Here is a 22,531-nt window from a genome sequence, read left to right on the forward strand (position 1 = left end):
AATGAATTTCACCATTTTACAGCAGGTGAAAATGTTATTGGCTGCATGGGATGATATTCTGCATCTATGACATCATTCTAGCACAAGCATCCTGGCACAGTTGTTATACATTTATACTTTTTACATTTAGTTTTAGAGTTCTCTAAGATGGTGACCATAGATAAGAACATACGTCTATAAGAAGGTATACTGACCCCAATCTTAGATCTGGTCTCCTTTGAAGTCTTTTAGAGGCATTGTGGGACTGTAAAAGAATCCTCAGGGATAACCCAAGACAACCATTGCTAAAATGTAACATTGTATTAGTTCATTAAAGAAAACTGACTACAAGTGTATTGAAATAGTAACTGTAACTACTTTGCACCACTTTACTAAAAACAACAAATATATTTATTATTGCCACAAACAGTATGTCTACTAAACTATAAGTTATCATGGTCTTACTGGAGATCCTGGGAATCCAATCTCGCCAGGTTGTCCTGATCTTCCGGTCTCACCCTAAAAAACAAAAAAAGTGAAGATAAAAGAAAGTCAAAAATAAGTTACCTTATTATCTCTCTGTTCAAACTTCATGTCCTCATTCAACAAATCACCTCCATCAGTTTTCTCTCCAGTAACATAAACTAACTACACTCATGTCCTATAATATGTATTTAATTGTGCTGACTACAGTAATAAACTTGATTGCTACATTTATTAATGTAACAAAATTCTTATGAAAACTCTGGAGTATTGGGTTTAAAGTGGGTCTCAAGTGTACTTCAGTGTCACTAGATGGCGCTGCAGAATAGTTTGTTCTGGCTTAGTAAAAATTTAACCTTTTGTAATGATAATTTAACTTTGTTCATGATCTAAAAATTTTCTGTGGTAATATTAACCTCCAGTGGTTTGGGCTTTAGCTTGATATCTTTCCTTGTCTCTGTGCAGAATTCTGAATAATTAAGCATAATTCAATGAAAGCATTTTCTGTGCAATTTGAAGGTGAAAGAAATCTGACTCGAATTGAGTAAGTGAACTTTAAAGAGGATTATTTACAGTTAGCCATAGCCACCAACCAATCCTTTATTTGCACGAATTAGTTATAAAGCATCCAGGGCTCTAGACTTAAAGAAGCTAAAAGGATTTAGGAAAAGGAAAATTCTAGACACAGGTGGTACGACATTCATTACAGATTATAAAGGAAACTAATGGACCTCTTTGGAGTCTGGAAATAGGAGCAACATGGGCTCTATTGGCTTCAGTGGATTAAGAGCTGATCCTTTCCTAAAATTCCTATTGATTGAATTATTTGTACTGTATAATTGCCACTAAGGGAGTTCATTATGTCTTCACAAAATATGATATATTTCCATAACTTTAACTGACTTTTACTTTTAAATCTTTACAACTTGTTAAAATTCAATTTAAGGTGCAACAGTCCTGCTTTTACAAACACAGGATACATGTGCGCTACCAGAAAATCCTTCACCTAGTCGTATGAGGTTACAAATTGGTGGCAGAGGAATCATAGACGATAAGGGTTGGAAGAGACCTCAGGAGGTCATCTAGTCCAACCCTCTGTTCAAAGCAGGGATATGTTACTGTAACACATCACAGTTATAACTAACTCATTCCTTCATTTACAGATGTGGTTAAATTTTGAGGAACAAATCAAATGGTTTAAAAATAACAACACATGTCATAGATCCAGATCAATATTATTGTGGTTCTTTTTTCTCCCTAACTAACCATAGTGCTCCAAACAAGGCATCTCAAGCTGAGGGCTAGCAGGGCAAGAAACATTAGGAAGATGCTCCATTTAGCCCTGTGGGGGAGTAAGTACCTTGCATAGCTCACCACTGGCCCCACAAGGTAAAAAAGGGAAACTGTTGACAAGACGGAAGTCTTGTCGTCTTTGCAGGAAGTTAGTAGCTATGACACTGGAGGTGAATAGTGAAGTTACAGTGAAAAGGAAATGGATAGAAATCATCAGAACACACACCTGCACTGGCCAGCAACTGTATATGAGAAGTATACATGTTTTATTAAAAGTAAAACAAGGTACTAAACAAAAAAAATCATACATCTTCACCAGGTTTGCCTGGAGGTCCTTCAGGGCCCCGAGCACCAACTGGACCCTAGTAATTAAATACATCATACATTAATCAATCAACAGTCCCCCAGAAAATAAATATATTTCATTCTGAAAGGTCATTTTATAAAGACAACATACAGTAGTGAAGAGGATTTTTATTTTCAGCACCATCATAATTCTTATCCCTTCTCAACCATTCTATTCCATAATGCCCTAGGAAAGCGACACTAGGCTTTGAATAAAATGTGGGATGAATTCTATGAGGGCAAAAGTGTATTTTAGTTATACCAGAGTCTTAGTCAGGATCATGAGCAGGGGCCTTTCAGAGACCTTACACACTGCAGTCAAGTGAAACTAATAGCAATATCCACTCTCTTGGCAGGCAGCGAGGGCTAGCGATTACAGCAGAGTTCTTGGAGTCTGGGCTGTAGTCCTGATTCTGCCCATGACTTGTTGTGTGAACTTGGGACCATCATTCTAATCTTTCTTTTTTAAAATCACCCCACCAGCCATGCAGGGATACTAATGTTTATTCACCTTCAAGTATTTTGAGATCAGTGGATGAAAAGCGCTAATCATGAGAATCATAGGGATATAAGGGACCGCAAGGGTCGTCTAGTCCACCCTGCCAGGATGTAGGATTTGTTGTGCCTAAGCCAGGGGTGGGCAACCTGCGCCCCATCAGAGTAAGCTGATTGTAGGCCACGAGACTTTTTGCTGACACTGACCATCTGCAGGCACAGCCCCCCACAGCTCCCAGTGGCCGCAGTTCACTGCTCGCAGCCAATGGGAGCTGTGGGAAGCAGCAGTCAGCATGTCTCTGCAACCCGCTGCTTCCCGCAGCTCCCACTGGCCAGGAACGGTGAACCGCAGCCACTGGGAGCTGCGGGGGGCCGTGCCTGCAGATGGTCAACATCAGCAAAATGTCTCATGGCCCACAATCAGATTACCCTGATGGGCCACATGTGGCTATGCTGTAATTTGAACCCATTGCCTCTCGTTCTGCCCTCTGTGGCAAGAGACAATTTTTCTCCATCTTTTTTATGGCATCCTTTCAAGTATTTCAAGACCACTATCATGTGCCCCCCAATCTCCTCTTCCATCCAAGACTGATGGCTATCCAGCCTCTTTTTGAAAACCTCCACTGAAGGAACTTCCATGACTTCCTGAGGTAGTCTGTTTCATTGTCCTCCTGTTCTTACAGTTCGGAAGTTTTTCCTGAAATTTAATCTAAATCTGCTATGCTGTAATTTGAACCCATTGCCTCTCATCCTGCCCTCTGTGGCAAGAGACAATTTTTCTCCATCTTTTTTATGGCATCCTTTCAAGAATTGGAAGACCACTATCATGTGCCCCCCAATCTCCTCTTTTCCAAACTAAACATGCCCAGTTCCTTCAGCCTTTGCTCACATGGCTTGTGTTCCATCCCTTTGATCATCTTTGTCACTCACCTCTGGATCCTTTCTAGTTTCTCTACATCCTTTCTATACAAGTGGTGACAAAAACTGGACACAGTACTCCAGATGAGACCTAACCAATGCCAAGCGGAGCAGTACTATCACCCCCTGTGACTTGCATGCTGTGCCCCTGTTAATACATTTGCTTTTTTTGCAACAGCATTACATTGTTGATTCCTGTTGAGGTTGTGATCCACCACAACTCCCACCTCCTTCTGAGCACTGCTGCTGACAAGCCAGTTTTCCCCCAATCTGTATTTGTGCATTTGGTTTTTCTTCCCTATGGGTAGCACCTTACATCTGTCTTTGTTGAATTTCATATTGTTATCTATAGACCAGTTCTCCAATGTATCATATCCCTTTGAATTTTAGCTCTATCCTCCAAAGTGTTTGCAACCCTAGCTTTGTGTCATCTGCAAATCTGATCAGCATATTCTCTAGTCCTACATCCAGGTCTTTAATAAAGACATTAAATAACACTGGACTCAGAACAGATCCCTGTGGAGCCCCACTTGAGACCTCCCTCCACTCTGAGATTGGACTGTTATTTATTAATAAAAGTTGACACCCTTTCAAGTTCAGGTGTGGACCATCACTGCCATTCAAAGCAATTAAAACTCAGTGAACCAGTGGAAAAATATCATTACCAGTCCTGACTGCAGCCCTTCTCACATGGTCACTTTGGTGCATGCAGCAAGAGAGGAGCCTATGGTATGGTGAGAATTTAGAATAGTCTCTACTGTTACAGTCTGCAATATTACACTGGGAAGATGCACATATATTTGACCTTACCATTGGTCCTGGATCCCCAGATTCACCTGGCGGGCCTGTGGGACCAATACCACCCTAAAATTGACCCAAAAAAGGATAAATATAGAGTAGATTAGAACCAAAGGTAGTGGTCTGGAAAACTGTTACAAATAGTAAAAACTATACAGGCACAAATTAGCAACCTAGATCGGAATAATGACTGTTCTTGAGACAGTTCGGATCCAGATTTGAACTCATGTCATGACAATGGAATAAATGAATACCCTGGATCCTAATACCCCTGAAACTTCAGAAGAGTCCTGAGCCACATGCACATTTTGCAGCTCAGCATATCTTTACCCCATCTGAAGCCCGCTCAGTGCTGATACTGAAGCCAGAGAAAGTTAATAGCCACCATTTTCTGTTATTTAAGAGTGCCATAATTAAAACATGTGTTGAGTAAAAAGACTTCCTATGGACCTGATAGCAAATTGGTCTCTCTGGATTAACATGACTGTCTTCTGAAACCTGATAAACCATCACTGGACTTATGTTGGCACCAAGATTCCTGACTTTCGGTGCAGAAGGTAACTCTGAAGAATGCAGTATTTACTTTAAACAGATTTCTCCTTTGTACATCAAATATCAGGATAAACACTTCACCGAAGTAGAACAGTAACAGAGAGCCACAAACCAGTGGGATTACTGGAGGAGTAAGGTACTATTCAAAATTCACAGGGGTGGCAGAATTTGGCCAGTAAATTTGAAACAAAGCCGTTTCATTGATAACTGGAATCAATTTTAAAACCAGGAAGTAAATTCTGACTTGAGCATAAACTGCACATGCATCTAAGATAATGAATATCAAGATACTTGTGGTTTGTAAGACTGAAAAATGACCATGAAATAAAAGAGATTATGTTGTTATTCTTTAAATACAAGACCAGTAATACTTTTTAGGATGGAATTTCTGTGTGTGCACTACATCTTTATGGCTTTAAATCAGGAAAGCACTTAACTGCATGCTTAAGTACATCCCTAACTAGTAAAGGACTTACACCTTTGATGAGGGATACTTTCGAGAAACAGGGCCTACATGAAAACTTTAGATACCATGCACTCTGCCTGTTCTTATTCCTTTTGTGTACATCTATGTTAAATACCATGGAACAAATCACTTACTTGTTGTCCTTGTTGACCCTGAGGACCTCTTGGACCCACTGGACCCTATTAAAAACACAAGGGCTTGTTAAACAGTCTTAAAATAAATGAAATCAAATCATCTCACCATGTAAACCAAGCAGAAGGGCATGTCTGATGGTGACCTTCAAGCTAATACTTCTATGGTCAAAGCCTCTGGAAGCACAATCAGCTGATACTCAGTAGACACTGGGCTGTTAGGTGCAGAAGGGAGTCAAAAGGGGAAGGGAAGAAGAGGAAGGGAGTTGAAGAAGAATCAGAAAATTGGGAGGCATGTAATTCAGAAGGGGCTGAAAACCTTGGATTGCTTTCTCTCTGTAGAGTCACTAAATGTGAGAGGAGAGAAACTCTCTTCTTAGTTATGCCACAAGCTTGGAATGTGTGGTGAGGCCTTAGGTCCTGTGAGGCTTTGAGGCCTGCATCACTCTACAACAAAAATGTAACAATCAAAAATAAACTTGTCAAGTACAATGTAGCCAAATGTCATGTTTAATTAATTCCAAGCCCAAACTCAAATCTCTGCCTCATTATTCAAATGAGTAGAACTGCAGGACCAGTGCTGTACTGTGCCTATCCTGCTACACTAAATGTATGGGAGAGGGCCTCAGTAGTGTTTTGAATCTGTGAAATCTTAACAACTATTTTTAAAGGGTCGAGTTTCACAATACATTTTTTCAGAATTTCATGAAATTTTCCTCCCTTAAAAAGGAGGGAAATTTAAGAAAAATAACTTATTGAATTGAAACCTCAACTCTGAGAGCAATAACAATTTTGTTTGAAAGCAATTCTCACCTGGCTTCTAGGAACACTAGGGAAATAAGAGAGAATACTACAGGAGAGCAGAACTTGCGTTTTGACAAAGTCACAAAGAACTGGTATCATACAAGTTTCATGTTCCATCTTAAACACAAAACCCATGGTTTTTAAGTGGGTTCCATATTACATTTCCAGTACAAGGAGCGGGTAAGAGAAGGAAACAGCAACAGACCAATAAAAAATATAGGAACAAACAAGTAAACCACCGGGTGAGAATCAAATGTTGGGTTGAAAAGAAAAGAAAAAAGATACAAAATTTCTAATCCATAGCCCAATAAAGTCAATGTAAAGGCTCCAATTGACATTAGTTGACTTTAAATCAGGCCCTAGATGAAGCAGCATTTTAAAAAGCGAAAAAAGAGCAGTTTTGAAATGAGATTTAAATTTTTGAAAAGGGCCAGAAAAATAAAGCAAGGGGAGCTGTAAAGAGCTTGGGCTAGAAGGGAAAAAGCATCATATTTAGAAATGGGAATGGAAGAAAAGGCAATATCCATGGAGACAATACTGTGACAAAGTGAGTGAAGGGAATAAAGAGAACACTGAGAGCAATAAACTAAGGAGGACAGGTTTGGGCAACAGAATTATTAAATTTAAGAGTGACAATTTAAAGTCACTTAAAGTTGGGAATTTATTTATTTTACTACGTTTCAAAGACCTTGCAAAAACACAAGCAGTGAAAAAAGTGGAGGTCTTTCATACCATATCGTGTGGTAACAGCTAATATATTGAGAGTAAGAGAGCAAGAGAAACAAGAGCACTTACACGCTCCCTTCAGCTAAAAGAATACTTTTTTCATCTCTTTTACATAAACATTTAAAACGACACTAAAGCATTCTGTGTCAAGTGCATTTAGATAAAGGGAGCATATGGCATTTGGGTGGATGTCTTTGCTATTCATTCATTTCTTGCATACATATTCTACTTCAGATCTGTTCTACCATACAGAGGTACTCAATGTGTTCTCACCACTGAACCGGGCATGAATCCCATTTGACTACTGAGTCCAGATTTCTCATCCAATCCTGCCATCTGAGCTGAAAACGGCTGTAAAAATGAGAAGCCCAATTTTAGCTGGCAATTGTGTTCATGATGCAAAAGTCAGAAAACTACACAACTCCCTTTTCATTATTTATATTGGCTCTGCAGTGCTAAAGAGGAAAATCTTACTTTTGTCATGAAAAGAAAAACCTTCATTCACTTAAACAGAAGTTGGATCAAGACCTCAAAGAGCAGCTGAGTTAGGTAATTCACAATTTGCATGCTTGCTTTTCAAACCATACTGCACTTTAATCCAAAAAAGATTTTTTATTATTATTATTACAGGAAAGATCTTCCTTGAAATGAGATAAATTTCTCTTTCACTGACTTTAAAGTTATACTCATCTTAATCTTGGCTGCAGACACTTTTCAGAGTATTCTGAGCCTCACATGTTTTATTTTGTTTTTACATAAATGTCCCTAACATTCAGAAATATCGGAAGCTAAGTCAAAAACTAGCTGATTTTTTCTTCCATCTTAAATAGCTTTGACTGTATTTCCCTTAGTCAGCAAAGCTGAAGAGCAACTGGTGTTCTTGTGATCCTGTGACAGCCCACAAAACAAATTAATTAAAGCAGGGAGGGTTTTCAACAAACACGAACCCCTCTCTTGCCTACTTGCTTGTTGATATGGTTGAACAACCAAGCCTTTTTATTTTGTTTATTTAGGGCCAGCTCCTCAATTGTGACTGAGGAACATTCATTGCCCTTTGCACTCCTCTGACCCTATAGGTGCACCATATCAGACTGGTTCCCTACCACAGTGCGCAGGTGCCCGAAGGCTGCCCTGTCCTGTTCCTACCATGGGACCATTACACAAGCCAGGATTCTCTTGGAAGCAGGGGAGCTGTGGCCATACTTCTTCCTTCTACACTTTCTAGGCCAGCTGCTGCAAAAGATGGGCGGTGTAGCAACCACTACAGCAGTTCTGTACCACAATGCTGGGGATATCACTGGAGGCCTGGATCAGCTGGGTTTAGGGTCACTTAGAGTAACATAAAGAGCCAACATGCTGCCCAGCATTATCAGGGCTTGATTCACCACTACATTACTCCAGTTTTACATCGGTCATCAGTGTAATTCCCTTGGTTTCAATAGCATTATAGTGCTACAAAGCCAGTAATGCAGTGGGGAATCAAGACATATATGTTTAGAACAGCAACAAATGATGTAATTTACAAAATATGAAAAGGAACAATTTTATTTCAGATTAACCCGTGATCAATCCTACACTTCATAGAATCTTGTTAAAGAAATGTCTTGCAGATCACCTAATCCACATCCATGCTGTGCAGGATTGCTTCCTACAGAACATCCCTGAATGCTTCATCTAGCTTTAGGTCTGAATAGTTCCAGAGAAGGGGAATCCACTGCTTCACCAAGAAGTGGGCTCCATCATACTTCAGATAACTTAATAACAAATTGACTCATTGTCCAGCCTAAATTTCCCTTTGCTAAATTCCATCCTATCATTTCTTTTCATTTCTTCATGAACCATCACACTATTTCTCTTCAATCCCTTGGGGCCTGGAAGGACTCCTATTGACTCCAGTGCACATTGTTTTGGGATTTTTGTAAGTGCTAAAATATACATACTAAATTCTTTCAGAACTTCCTCAAAAGTCAGACCTTCCAAATCATTAATCCTCTTATTGCCACCATTTGCATCTTCGACAGGCACTTTCCACCCTTTCCATTAGCTTCTTATTTGATCAGTTTGTTTCCAAAGGTTGGTTCAGTTTAATTAAACGGAAAGGATTTCTTTCTCTCACACCTCCTCCAGCCATTTAGTATAGAGCAGAAGTAATTCAGGGGGTGGATTAAATTACCTGGATGGTCTTTTCAAAGCCTACTATCTATAAGCACATGAAGGTAGAAGGTTAACATCCCCATCCTCTCAGAGATGCAACAGAAATTGAGAGCAAGAATCATCTTAACTATTCATAAAAAGTATCTAGTCACTAATTAAACCTGTGCTGGTTAGAAAACTTAAAGTTAGAAGACACTGAAATAAATACCAACATATGTAAATACTTAAATCTTGATTTACTGCATGTACTAAACACAACCACACTGACACTCTGAAATCTGATCACTTACCATTGGCTGGAACCACACTCACTGTGCTTCTTCACCCATGGCCCCAGGTATCAAAGAGCAAATCATTCATTTTAATGAGAATGGGTGGTAGAGATTAATGACCGGATTGGAATCATATCCACAACACCCCAACCCTAAGACATCTTTCTATGGCCGGTTTTGCATCTCTGAAAGGCAGATCCTGGTAAATGGGAATTGGGGGCATTTGGCACATTGATTGATCCAGTCCATCATCCACCTGGGTCCCATTCTTATGCATCTATAAAACTTACCGCACTCCTCCCATCTGGTCCTGAGTGAGTTGGATGTCCTGGGGGTCCAGGATCACCAGGCTGTCCAGGGATACCAGGTTCCCCATCAATCCCTTGAGGACCACGAGGACCCTTGAAAGAAAGTCAGCAGAAAGTTAGTACAGATACATACCAAATATATTAATGAGCTTCTTTAGACTTTACAAATGCTTGCCTAGTTTTTATTAAAACCAAGGGAAATGGTAATGTTTCTGCTGAAAAGGTCTGCAAGCAGACAGCATCCCCCATAAGTACTCAAGCTAGTTAAGTCCAAAGCTGACTGCAAACAGTTACAAAGGGATCTCACAAAACTAAATAAAATGGCAGCTGAAATTCAGTGTTGATAAGTGCAAAGTAATGCACCTTGGAAACATAATCCCAACTATACATACAAAATGATGGGGTCTAATTTAGCTGTTACCACTCAAGAAAGAGATCTTGGAGTCATCGTGCATACTTCTCTGAACACATTACTCAGTGTGCAGTGGCAATCAAAAAAGTTAACAGAATGGGGGGAACTATTTGGAAAGGGATAGATAATAAGTCAGAAAATATCATAATGCCATTATGTTAATTTGTGGTATGCTAACACTTGGAATACGGACAGCAGTTCTGGTTGCTCCATCTCAAAAAAGATGTATTAGAATTGAAAAATGTAGAGAGAAGGGCAACAAAAAAGATTACAAGTATGGAACAGCTTCCATATGAGGAGAAATTAATGAGAGTGAGATCATTCAGCTTGGAAAAGAGACGACTAAGGAGGGATATGATAAAGGTCTATAAAATCATGAATGGTGTGGAGAAAGTGAACAGGGAAGAATTACCCCTCACATAACACAAGAACCAGGGGTCACACAGTGAAATTAATATGCAGCAGATTTAAAACACACAAAAAAGGAAGTATTTCTTCACACAATGCACAATCAACCTGTTAAGGCGAAAACTTAACCAGGTTCAAAAAAGAATGCAATAAGATCATGGAAGATAAGTCCATCAGTGGCTATTAGTCAAGACTGTCAGGGACACAACCCCATGTCCTGGGTATTCCTAAACCCCTGACTGCAAGAATCTGGAACTGGACAACAGGGGATGGATCACTCAATGATTGCCCTGTTCAGTTTATTCCCTCTGAAGCATCTGATACTGGCCACTATCAGAAGACAGGATACTGGGCTAGATGGACCATTAGTCTGACCCAACATGACCATTCTTATGATCATTCCTGGTCCTCAGACAAGAAGCACTGGCTGGAAGTAACAGCAGCCATCAAGTATAGAGATAAATTAGACGGTCTTCTTTAAAAAATATTCTTTTAGGGGCCCAGGAACAGTTCATATCATTCCCAAAAGCTGTTTATTGTGGCTTTAGAAATGCTTAGCCTTGCACACAGTGTAAGTGTAGCAAGAATTATTTTTCTAAAAATAGAATGTTTGATTAGAAGATATACAGAGTAGATTTCAATGAAGCTGAATGTTTGCAGCCTGCTATCAGAGACAGACCTCCAACTATCATGAATTTGCTGCACAAATGACACACAAGAACAGGGCTTGCCTAATCTTGAAATGCTAGAGCAGAGCAACTGTGCACTGCAAGGCTTCAGTAGACACTACCTATACTGATGGGAGGGTTTCTCCTGTCAGCACAGGTAATCCACCTCCCTTAGATGTGGTAGCTAGGTCAAAAGAGAAGAATTCTTCTGTCAGCCTAGCACTGTCTACGTTGGCTCACCTACACCGCTTTTTCACACCCCTGAGCAATGTAGTTAAGCTGACTTAATTTTCTAGTGTACACCAGGCCTCAGAATGTGATCTATACCAGTGCAAATACGAGGTTAACTGATGCCAAGGAGTTACCTCAGATTAGCAGTGGCATAAATTAGACCAGAATCTATCTCATAGCTTCTCTGAGTGACTACAGTCACATAGTCATTCTAATGAATTCCATATTGTCCCCTTTCCCCTGCATACAGCTTGTATGAGAAGAAGAACTAAATAAAGAAGCAGCTGGCAAGACATCAATGGAGTTAAACAGCTAAAAATCAATAGAAATATTTCTTGGACACGTAAAAATCCATTTTTAAATGAATAAACACTTTGAAGTATTTGCTCCGACCACCACTTTCACTTCTACCTACACATAGAGAGATATGTTTGATTATAGTGAAGGAAACATTTTATGAGCCTCTGAACCTTGCTAAATCTCTATAAAGAGCCCGCGAACATAAAACTTATGAAGTCTTCTTTAATGAGCCATCATTACAAACACATGCTGTACTACTATAACAATCTGGCTTGCTTTTATTTCTATTTGATAAGGACTGTAATCATCTGAGGGTTTATTGTGCACTGGAATGAGTCCCCTGGGAGTTTGGGAACTGCATTAGGATAGCCCATGCCTACTAGTGACCATAGGACCATATCAGCTACTAAAGAACTCCTGAAAACTCCCAGGGGACAAGTTAATGCTTTCTTTCATAATTCTAGCTATATCATTTTTATGGTCAGAAGTCATGTGTCCCTAGCAATATGGGAGAAAAGCAGCCTTTTCCCTTAACATACACATACACACTGTTTGAATTTCAGTTCTAGTTGTTGACTGGACAGGAGCTATGGACTAGAATGAGTTCATCCCTGCAGGATGGATGTGCACAGAGGGTAAGTCTACTAGAGTCTCCTCAGGTACCTGAACTTTGCAAGAAATCCTGCATTATTATTTAATATGTAAATTATAGTAGCACCCACAGGCCCCAGACAATATTATGCCCCATTATACTAGGTCTTATACAAACAGAGGTAGACATAATGCCAGCCTCAAAAATCTTACAATCTAAAAAACAGGAACAGTGTGTTTTTCTATTTTCATTTCTTTGTTCTGGAATGAAACAGACAGAATCCACTCATTGGAAGGAAAATATGTATGCCAACGAACAATGGGACAAGCTTTTCTAAAATGACAAGTGATATTGGATGTCCAACTTGAGACACCTTAAAGCAGCCTGATTTAAGAGAAGGTGAGGAGCGCCTGTCACCTGGGAATCAAGCCTCTTTAAAATGTCTCAGGTTGAGCACCCAAAAAATTGACAGGTTTCAGAGGAACAGCCGTGTTAGTCTGTATTCGCAAAAAGAAAAGGAGTACTTGTGGCACCTTAGAGACTAACCAATTTATTTGAGCATGAGCTTTCGTGAGCTACAGCTCACTTCATCTGATGAAGTGAGCTGTAGCTCACAAAAGCTCATGCTCAAATAAATTGGTTAGTCTCTAAGGTGCCACAAGTACTCCTTTTCTTTTTGCAAAAAATTGAGGCACCCAAAATTACTAGTCACGTTTGAAAATCATGGCCAATAGTATATATTTGTTGTTTCCAGATGTTTTATTTTGTTTTGACTGGCCTACAAGCACTGAACCCTCCATGCTAAATGGAGTTTGAGGGCAACAATGCACTAGCCTTATACCAAAACAGTCTTTTAGACACATACTTTGTAGAAGGAAAAAATATAATGTGAAATTCATCAGCTGCAACATCAACACTGTGGAATGAAAACTAGCAAATTGTGTGTTTATATTTATTTGGAGAGGAAAACTAATTAGCTGGAGTTAGCTCATATTGAATGTTTTAGTTTTCTAAAACCATTTTGTTCATCCCTGTTCATCTTTTAGTAACTCAGCAAACATGGGGAGATTTTAAGTAAGAGATATTCCATCTAGGCCACAAGGTGGCATCCTTTGAACATGCACACAGTTTACTGCAAATACAGTAATACTGTGGTCATTTGTCATTGGTCTTCAGAAAACAAAAGATTAAAGTTTTGCCTTTGATATTATAGTGAAAGAAAATAGTCCACGGTAAAACAGTTTCAAACCACAGTTTGTCACACTATTAAGGCACTCATATAATTAATACCTACTATACCAGTATACTAAGTGAAACTAGAGCACCCTGAACAAGATTTAGTTTATTTTCAATCATGTAAAAACATTACTTGTAAAAACTAAGAATAATAATGTTTGAATTCAAAGAAGTAACTGGTTCAATCCCAGGAGGCAGATTGCGGAAACGAAGGTTGCTGTTGCTAAACAGACAGCTACATTGATTCTTATTTCAAAACTCCTCCTCCCACAGTGCAATGTATTTTATAAACCTACAGCTGCTAAACTCAACCACTAAGTGGCATTTCTTCACATTACATGATTAACAAATAATCTGATGCCTAAAATAAAAGTAGAAAAATATGACACTGCTTCATTTACATCTAAACGTTTTTTGTTTTCCTTAAACGCAGGTCCATAAGGAAATAGAAAGTCAGCATTAGCATGGAGGCCCCCCTTTCCAAAAGCAGCCTCAAAACTTTGGGTGGGAGGAGTGGGGGTGGAATGGAGTAAAGTATTCTTATGGGTCTAAGAGGTCTGGCCTTTAGTCAGGGCCAGAGGAAGTCAATGAGAACTTCTTCTGTATTAAGGGATGAGAGTATATCCAAGATAAACTGACATAATCTTGCTGTTCAAAATCTAAAAACCTGTTTAAAGCAGCACCTGCATTTTTGCTATGGTTCTGTTTCAGTAAGGCACATGTTGGAGAAGCAGTCTACCATTATAAAGCATAATCCTATTTCAAAGGCTCCATACTAGAACATTATGGAGCACAGAAGAGAATTCTGAGATTGAAAGGATCCTTTTTAGACCCACTTGAAAGAACCTCAACTCCTTTGATATCTTCACCATTCCCTTTCAGCAGTTCATACTACCACCAATCATGCAGATGCTGAAATTCCTTTATTAAGCATTTATTTCTGCAGTGCAGTCTTAATAATATTATTCACTAGTATACTTCCATGTTCTGCCCACACATTGACTCCTACTTATTTCTTGAGCTCTCCCTTCCATTTTGAAATACTCTAAGCAGTTAATATCACCTCTGATACAAAGTTGTCGCCATTAAAAAGTCAACATTTACCTTTAGTTGCCTTACAAAGGCATGAGATACTTCGTGTCTCATTTTGGGTATCATTTTGTATAAGTGCTGGCAAATGATGACTTGTGAGTGGCAATGCCTCTAGACATTGGTCAATTGTTTCAAAGGTAAAATTCATGTTTCAAACTATTCAGAGAACCAGTGGATACAAAATCCTCAGGCCTTGTGATCTGTGTTTTGGGAGGTAGGTGGAAAGGAACAGGAATGTTTATAAGGCACTGGATCTTAGAGCAGATGTAAGACGATTTAGCACTTTGAGGTCAGCCCTGCATGTGAATACTGATTGCGTGAGCTTCTAGGAACAGCATTTAGCAACTTACAGGTCTCCCCTTAGGTCCTCGTTCTCCTCTTGGTCCTTGTGAGCCTGGAGGTCCCTAAAGGAATAAATAAAACCATTAAATACATTGAGCTAATGATTTACAGAATTTTGAAAATGTAAAATGAAATAATTATTTAAAAAGTAATTTTATAAAAACAGCCCTTCTCAGGAAAGCATACACTCAATGTGAGGCCAGTACTTTGGTTTGTTTGCCTTTTAAAAAAGTGGACTCACTTCAAATAACTTCTTACAGATTCAGGAGAGCAATGTTAGACAGCAAATCATAAATATCACAAAGACCCTCAAATGCTCCCCATTTTTTCCTCAAACATATAGGTCCTTAGAGGTAGTAGAACCAGTGCTATTCCACTGCAAACAGGCTACAAGATTTGGGCAGTCTACAAAAGAGGTGCTTGTCCCCTGTGCAGAGACTCCCTGTGCCAGAACAATGAAGATCTGCACCATTGATGAGGCTGGAGGATCCACCAGTACGTGTTGCCTCCAGTCCTTCCACCCTCTGAAGATAAGGAGGCCACTTTGGCCATGAGGCGGGAAGCACTGACCTCAGAGTGGCTCCTCTATCAAAAAAGAATTCTCCACTCTGTCATATTGGCAGTAGCCTTTTACATCCACTTTGCTCTCACTTTGTGCAGGTGGAAGGTGGAAGGCAATGGAAAATCACACCCAAGGGATAAAATCCTGGCCCTACCGAAGTACATACGAAAACTACCATTGACTTGAATGGGGGTGGAATTCCACCCAACATCTGTCATTTATTTCTGGGGGTGGGGAAAAGAAGAGAGACATTCATTTTAGTTGTGAATGTGTTACTCTTGAAGAGCATCTTCATCCAAGGGGTGCAGGAAAGAGTGCATGCAAGAAAATTTCAGCTTAAAAAGGTACAGAAAAAGAAGAATTCAGTATACGTGCAATCCTCTCCCGGGGAATGGATACCCATCTGAATGGGCAAGCACCAGAGGGTAGACACAAGAAGGGAAATTATAGGAAAGGCCCCACACACAGCAGCCAAAGTAGCAAACAAAGAGGGGAAAACGTAAAAACATAATCACAAAGCAGCAACACAAGGCAGTAGCCAAAAAGGATAGAAAGAAAAAAGAGATCAGAACACTGCCCTGGGTCAGATGAGGTGACAGCAACTTTAACGATGCAAGGAGCATTACAGAGAGGTGCTAGATGCAGAACTGGAAAATAAGAAAGAAATGAATCCTTAAGGACATGGTTCACACTGAAGAACAAAGGATTCTCCAAAGGATACTAGGACAGGACCTGATGCCCTGGATCTCAGCAGGCACATGCAAGGGTGGAATTAGGCATCAAACCCTTCAAATAGATCAATAGATTCAGTATTCACAAGGCACACCTGATGGCCAAAAGCACTCACACAAGTGCTATGGCACTGTCCATTTGTTTTAGTGCCAGAAATCCCCTAGCAACCTGCTTTCCATTTCTTAAGTGCTCCATCCCTTTCTCCTGTCCTATGATCCCAAGACCACTGCTGTCCTTTCCTGATGTCACTGTGCATGCTCAGCAGAACAATTGCATTCTGCCACAGATTTTACAGCAGCTTAGGGCTGTTTCATGCTCTCTTTTCTGTGGTTTCATAACTCCTGCTGCCACGTTCATTGGACCTCAGGGCAGTATACCAGAATTCCTGGCTGTATGTAACTCATTCCCTTGTGAGTTGTTTCTTACGTCTTATTGTTGTAGTTGTTTTCTACCTTTTTTCATTTGTAGACCCCTAAAAATTTTTGAATGGAGGTACGGACTCCTTTGGAAATCTTAGACATAGTCTGCAGACCCTCAGAGGTCCATGGACCACAGATGGAAAACCACTGTTGTAGACTACCTAACAGAAGGACAATATGTTCCCTGAAGTTTAGTGCCTCTCCCCACACCTCTCTTTCAGTATTTATGGCTTTCATGGATGAGCATATCCTACCCCAGCCCAGTACCGTTTCCTGCATAGGAGGGTGAGAAATGCAACCTTCCATCCCCACCAGGTCACATACTGGTAGTAGAGACAATATGTGGCTTCTATTGCAACTTCCGACATACAGTACCAGGAGGTTCACTGGTTGTTGGACCCACAGGACTCTGCCCCTTCTCAACCCACCTCTGCATGCTGTACCTCAATTAGCCTTCAATGAGCTGTTCTCTGCAGCATACTAATGAGTTTAAACACCAGCACAGGGTCCCCAGTCCTGTTCCTCCCCTGCTCAGTGGAGCCATTGCAGCTACATTGAAGGCAGGGCCCTCCACAACCATGGAAGTTCAGACAAGATTTGCCCCTTTATTATTATTATTATTATTAATATTTATATTATTGTAGTGCATAAGATTCCCAGTCATGCACCAGGACCCCATTTTAATAGGTGCTGTACAAACAGATCAGAAATACAATCCTTGCCCAAAGAGCTTACAGTCAATTAACAGTTACTGTCAGGACGCTGATATTGAACCCAGGCATGCCAGATCCTTAGGCAGCATCTTTATCCACTGCACCAAACTGCTGCCACTGACCAACAGCCTTAGTGCTAGAAGCCTACAGACACACAGCAGCCATGCCCGAGGCCCCTGATTGGCTGGACAGACAGCACTTTCATTGGGTACCTGAACTATATAACAGCCCCAATGGAAGGGGAAGCTGTCTGAGCAACAGGCCACTGCCTGCTGGTTGCTGCCTAGACGCTTGGCCTTGCTGCTTTGCATGACTGTCATTACTGCTGCTGGAATTCTGTGCCAAAAAATTAAAAATTCTGCGCACAATATTTTAAAATTCTGCAAAATTCTGCATATTTTATTTGTCAAAATAACTCAATATAATCACACCAGTTTCAATTATGTGTGGTCATTTATTTCAAAATACCAGTCAGCAAGTATGTCTGTAACAACACAGACACAAAAAAGATTCAGGAAATGTTTTTTGACAAATAGATTCCTTACTAGGCATATTAATACAGAACTCTGAGTAATAATTCATTTCAACTACAATATAGAACTGTATTTCCTGCACCCCTCAGAAGCAGTGCAAAGGCTTGGGAGAATAGGGGTAACGGAAGAGCTGAGGCAGAGGGAAGTAATTACTGGGAAGGAGCCTGGGTGTGAACTTGGAGGGCTGTTGGGTATGGACGGGAAAAGTATGGAACAGGTTTTTTTTTGGGGGGGGCACAGGGAGGGATTGTTAGGGAGCTTCCCCATGCAGACCCTGGCTGACCCCTAGCCTCTCCCATTCAATCAGGCACATCTGCCCATGTCCCTATGTGTCTCTGTGCCCTCACCCAGCTCCCCCCTTCCCCATCACCATGTGTCCCTGTACCCCTCCCCCCATCACCATGTGTCTCTGTGCCTTCACCCAGCTACCCCCTGTCCCCATGTGTCCCTGTACCCCTCCCCCATCCCCATGTGTCCCTGTGCCCTCCCTCCCTCCGGAGCCCTATGCCTCACTCCCATTCAGCCCCTACCCCAGTCTGTCCTCCCCCACTAACCCTTACAAGCCCCTGTCTAACCCCCCCCCCCAGCACCTCACAGCCCCTGTCTCCCGAACTGGCCTGACAAGCGCTGCTAAGGCAGCTCCCTCTCTTCCCTCCCTGGCATGGCGCTATCACCACAGTGCCCTCTGTGGGGCAAAAGGCAGAACTGCAGCAACATTTTGGGAGAAATCTGCAGGGCTCATTGAATATGCGCACACGCAGTGGCACAAAATCCCCCAGGAGTAATGACTTGACTTTGTTGCCTGGCCACCTCTCCTGACCTCGCCTGCCCAGCCCACTGACCCAGCCCCATGGATTGGCTCTCCCAGCTACCGACCCCTGAGAGAACTCAGACCATTGCCCCGGACTGCCTCTGATCCCAGTGAATTTCTTGGCTGCTCAACCACCTGCACACACTTGACTACTGCTCTGGAATTCCCCCAGCCCTCCTCACCCACTGGGTTTTACAGTCATTTTCACAGTAAAAAATGGAAATGGAAGAGACTGAAAATAATATAATCAGAAGAACAGAAGCACAGACGCTACTTACTGACGGTCCTGGGCGGCCTCGTATTCCTATAACCTAAACAAAGAGAAGACATGAGCTAAAGCTTTCACAAAACACTAGGAATGCATTTGTCATGACTGCTCTTATGAAAACTGCTCACTGAACAATGAAGATTTGTATAGTAAATTAAGCTACTTGACAACTTTTATGATTTTGTAACCCCTTTTAAATTTCAGTATCTTTTCAGAATAACATAACAAGAACTTTGGAAATATGATGATAATTTTATGCTGACTTTTTTCTACTAGAAAAGTGTGAATGAAGATTTTAAAAAGTGAGGGTGTTACTTTCTCTCTCTTTTTAGTTTTTCCACTTTTCCAATAGAAAAAGTTTTTAAAAGTGTAAAAAAGTGTTTTTCCACCACTTTTTCTTTTTTTACAAAAAATTGTATTGTCAACTTTTTCCAGGATGAAAAAGTAAATGCGAGAGAAACTGAATTATTCTGACTTTCTCTAATATTTTTACTTTCCCCCATATTTTTCCTGTGAAGGGGAGGGGAAAAATAAATAACTGACAGAAAGTTGCAATGGTCACACAATTATTAAAAAATATTTTGAATTCTTAATTTTGAGCATTTTTGAAAAATAAATAATGTCAAAAACAAATGGTTTTCAATTAAAAAATTGCTGATTTTGTTTACCGGCTCTACTTATGAGTTCTAGACCCTTCTAATATTAACCTATTGCCCATTACACTATGCAAAGATTCTAACTATGAAGAAGAAAGTCACTATGTACAGGTTTAATTCTGCAGAATTTTTTCCAAAAATACAATTGACAGTTTGCAATGGTACATATGAAATATTAGCCATCAAAAACTACTGTCGGTTATATTTTAGGAAGAAATTCTCCTTAGCCTTAATTTTATTCCTCCCAAATAAATGCAACTATTACAAATATTGTTGTGGCAGTTGCTGGTGTTAAATAATTTACATATTTTCATTGGATAAATGCTACAATTCTGTTATATGGGTGATTAATTTTCTTATATCTCTTAAATTACAGCATGAGACGTGTATACTTCCAAAAAGTACTGGTAAACGAAGAAGAAATTAACTTACAATTGGCACCACTCCAGGCTCTCCTTTTTCTCCCTGCAGGATGCAGTAACAAAAATAGCTCAGATGGCAGTTAAAGTTCATAAATACTGTTATTTATTAATAGTCTGCTTTCTCCAACATTATTACTGACACATGATGCACACTGTGACATTAAACTTCCTTGCATGGTTTACCAACAACCTACGTACCTTCAGTTTAGTTCCACAGAGAAAGGTATAAAGATATTATCCTCTAATACTGCTATTGCATTTACTTAGAAGTGAATGTTTAGCATTACTGACTATCTACAACCTATCACTTTAAAAATATAAATGAAAGTTAAATACTTATTTGAGGCTAGTTCCCCTCTTAATAGGTTATTTATTGGAGGAAAGTATTTAAATTTGCATTTTTTCTAAGAGATCTCACTACCAGCACATTTTCTCCCTGCTTATCCTCACACAATGTGGTATGTTACAGACATTCGCACATCAAGAAATGACAAAAGTATCTTACCAGGAGAGAATGCCTTTTACCTATAGTAACATACCATTCAGGCTGCTCAATAATGGGTCAAAATGAACATTCAGATCCAAACACTCTTGAACTTCGGAAGGCGGAAAAGATGGAAACTGAGCGATTTTTTTCTGTTCAGGACCATCTCCACTTATAACTAGCATATTATTGCAGTGTACACTCAGATAAGGGTTGCTAACCCTGTGGGAATTGAGTACCTCAGTTTCAATTTTGCTTTGCTCTTTCTCTGATGAGATTTCGTGTTGAGTGTTGAATTAAGTAATGCTGTTAGCTGAGCTCTGTTGTGTCAGTTGAACTATTACAGTAGTGAAAGAGGAAGGATGCTGGAAAGATGTTTATTTTTTAAAATATGTATTCATGACACACAGTGAACAAATAGGTGCATAACTGAAATAGAGATAAAGAGCACCTGTATGTTGACTCTTGTATGCAATCTCTAGTAATTAACTCAAAGATCTAATTGATCCAGGGTCAACTCCATGAATTAATTAAATATAACAGCAAATGTAAGACACACAGAATTCTTGACAGTACAGTATTATTTAGGTAGTACGACGCTGTTATAATAACCCTGCTTATTAAACAGGTCTCCATGTTGGGACTCATTACATCAGCGCTCCAGGATATGAACTAACTACTAATTAGTTTAAGTGTGGAATACAAGGTGCTGAAGCTGGGATTTTCAGGGACCTAAGGGGATCAGAAGGCATTGGGCACCTAACTCCCTTACAAAATCCCAGCATAAAGTCTTAAATGATCTGGACCCTTTTTATCCCTGTGTGATGCTGCTAGAGATGAAGCCAGCTTAGATACTACAGCTGGAACTTCCTTGATAAAAGGGAGGAGGTTTCTGTGAGGGTGCTCTCCATAAGGGAACGTAGGTTGTGGGCCCGCCCTCCCCAAGATTTGATAACCTTCCAGACAGGCTGCAATCTCCCCAGGCATTAGGAAGAAGGTTCAGTGAGAACAAAGAGGTTTCATTATTAAGATGCCAGCTGTGGGAGGTTAATTATTTTATGATGTCTGCTGGGACATGTTGATCTATCCACTAGCCAGAGCGAGAAGAGCAGTGTTTGTGATATTTAACTGTATAATTTAAATTTTCTAAGTGCTGCAAGTAAAGAACTGGAGCCTTTTTAGGGCTTTAATACACTTAAAAAGATAAAAAGTAAAACTTACCTTCCTTCCTCTACCTATAAAAGGAGCAAAAAAGGAAACAAATTAGTTTACTCAGAGAGGCATAACATTCTAAGGAGTGAATGGATGTCTGTACAGACAGAATGGTGTAACATGGAGGCATAGGAGATGGTCAGATTGCCAGTGGGGAGCTTGAGAAGTGCCCAGAGGTACACATGCCCCACCTTCCTGAATGGGGATCAGTAAGGTTTGGAAGAGTTCCCTAGATCAGTGGTTCTCAAAGCCGGTCCGCCACTTGTTCAGGGAAAGACCCTGGCGTGCCGGACCAATTTGTTTACTTGCCACGTCCGCAGGTTCGGCCGATCGCGGCTCCCACTGGCTGCGGTTCGCCGCTCCAGGCCAATGGGAGCTGCAGGAAGCAGCACAGGCCAAGGGACGTGCTGGCCGCCCTTCCCACAGCCCCCATTGGCCTGGAGCGGTGAACCGCGGCCAGTGGGAGCCGCAATCAGCTGAACCTGTGGACACGGCAGGTAAACAAACCAGTCCAGCATGCCAGGAGCTTTCCCTGAACAAGCAGCAGACCAGCTTTGAGAACCACTTCCCTAGATGCCCAGCCTCTCTGAGTGTTGGACAGAATAGGAAATAGCATGTTTAATACAAAAAGAACAGGAGTACTTGTGGCACCTTAGAGTCTAAAAAATTTATTTGAGCAAAAGCTTTCATGGGCTACAGCCCACTTCATCAGAT

At 40.5% G+C, this 22,531-nt stretch overlaps 1 protein-coding gene across 1 annotated transcript in view; it reads right to left on the reverse strand.

Annotated features, from left to right (window-relative positions):
- COL5A2 (collagen type V alpha 2 chain) overlaps positions 1 to 22,531 on the reverse strand; it is a 167,606-nt gene that overhangs the window by 64,071 nt on the left and 81,004 nt on the right. Inside the window, exons 3-12 of the mRNA XM_075118014.1 lie at positions 21,827 to 21,840; positions 20,132 to 20,164; positions 19,054 to 19,086; positions 15,014 to 15,067; positions 9,707 to 9,817; positions 7,264 to 7,341; positions 5,464 to 5,508; positions 4,324 to 4,377; positions 2,064 to 2,117; positions 445 to 498 (exon numbers count right to left, since the gene is read on the reverse strand). Coding sequence (XP_074974115.1) covers positions 445 to 498; positions 2,064 to 2,117; positions 4,324 to 4,377; positions 5,464 to 5,508; positions 7,264 to 7,341; positions 9,707 to 9,817; positions 15,014 to 15,067; positions 19,054 to 19,086; positions 20,132 to 20,164; positions 21,827 to 21,840 — 530 coding nt within the window. The remainder of the gene's footprint in view (positions 1 to 444; positions 499 to 2,063; positions 2,118 to 4,323; positions 4,378 to 5,463; positions 5,509 to 7,263; positions 7,342 to 9,706; positions 9,818 to 15,013; positions 15,068 to 19,053; positions 19,087 to 20,131; positions 20,165 to 21,826; positions 21,841 to 22,531) is intronic.

Source organism: Caretta caretta, chromosome 11 (assembly GCF_965140235.1).
Source record: "Caretta caretta isolate rCarCar2 chromosome 11, rCarCar1.hap1, whole genome shotgun sequence".
In the NCBI taxonomy this organism is placed as follows: domain Eukaryota; kingdom Metazoa; phylum Chordata; order Testudines; family Cheloniidae; genus Caretta; species Caretta caretta.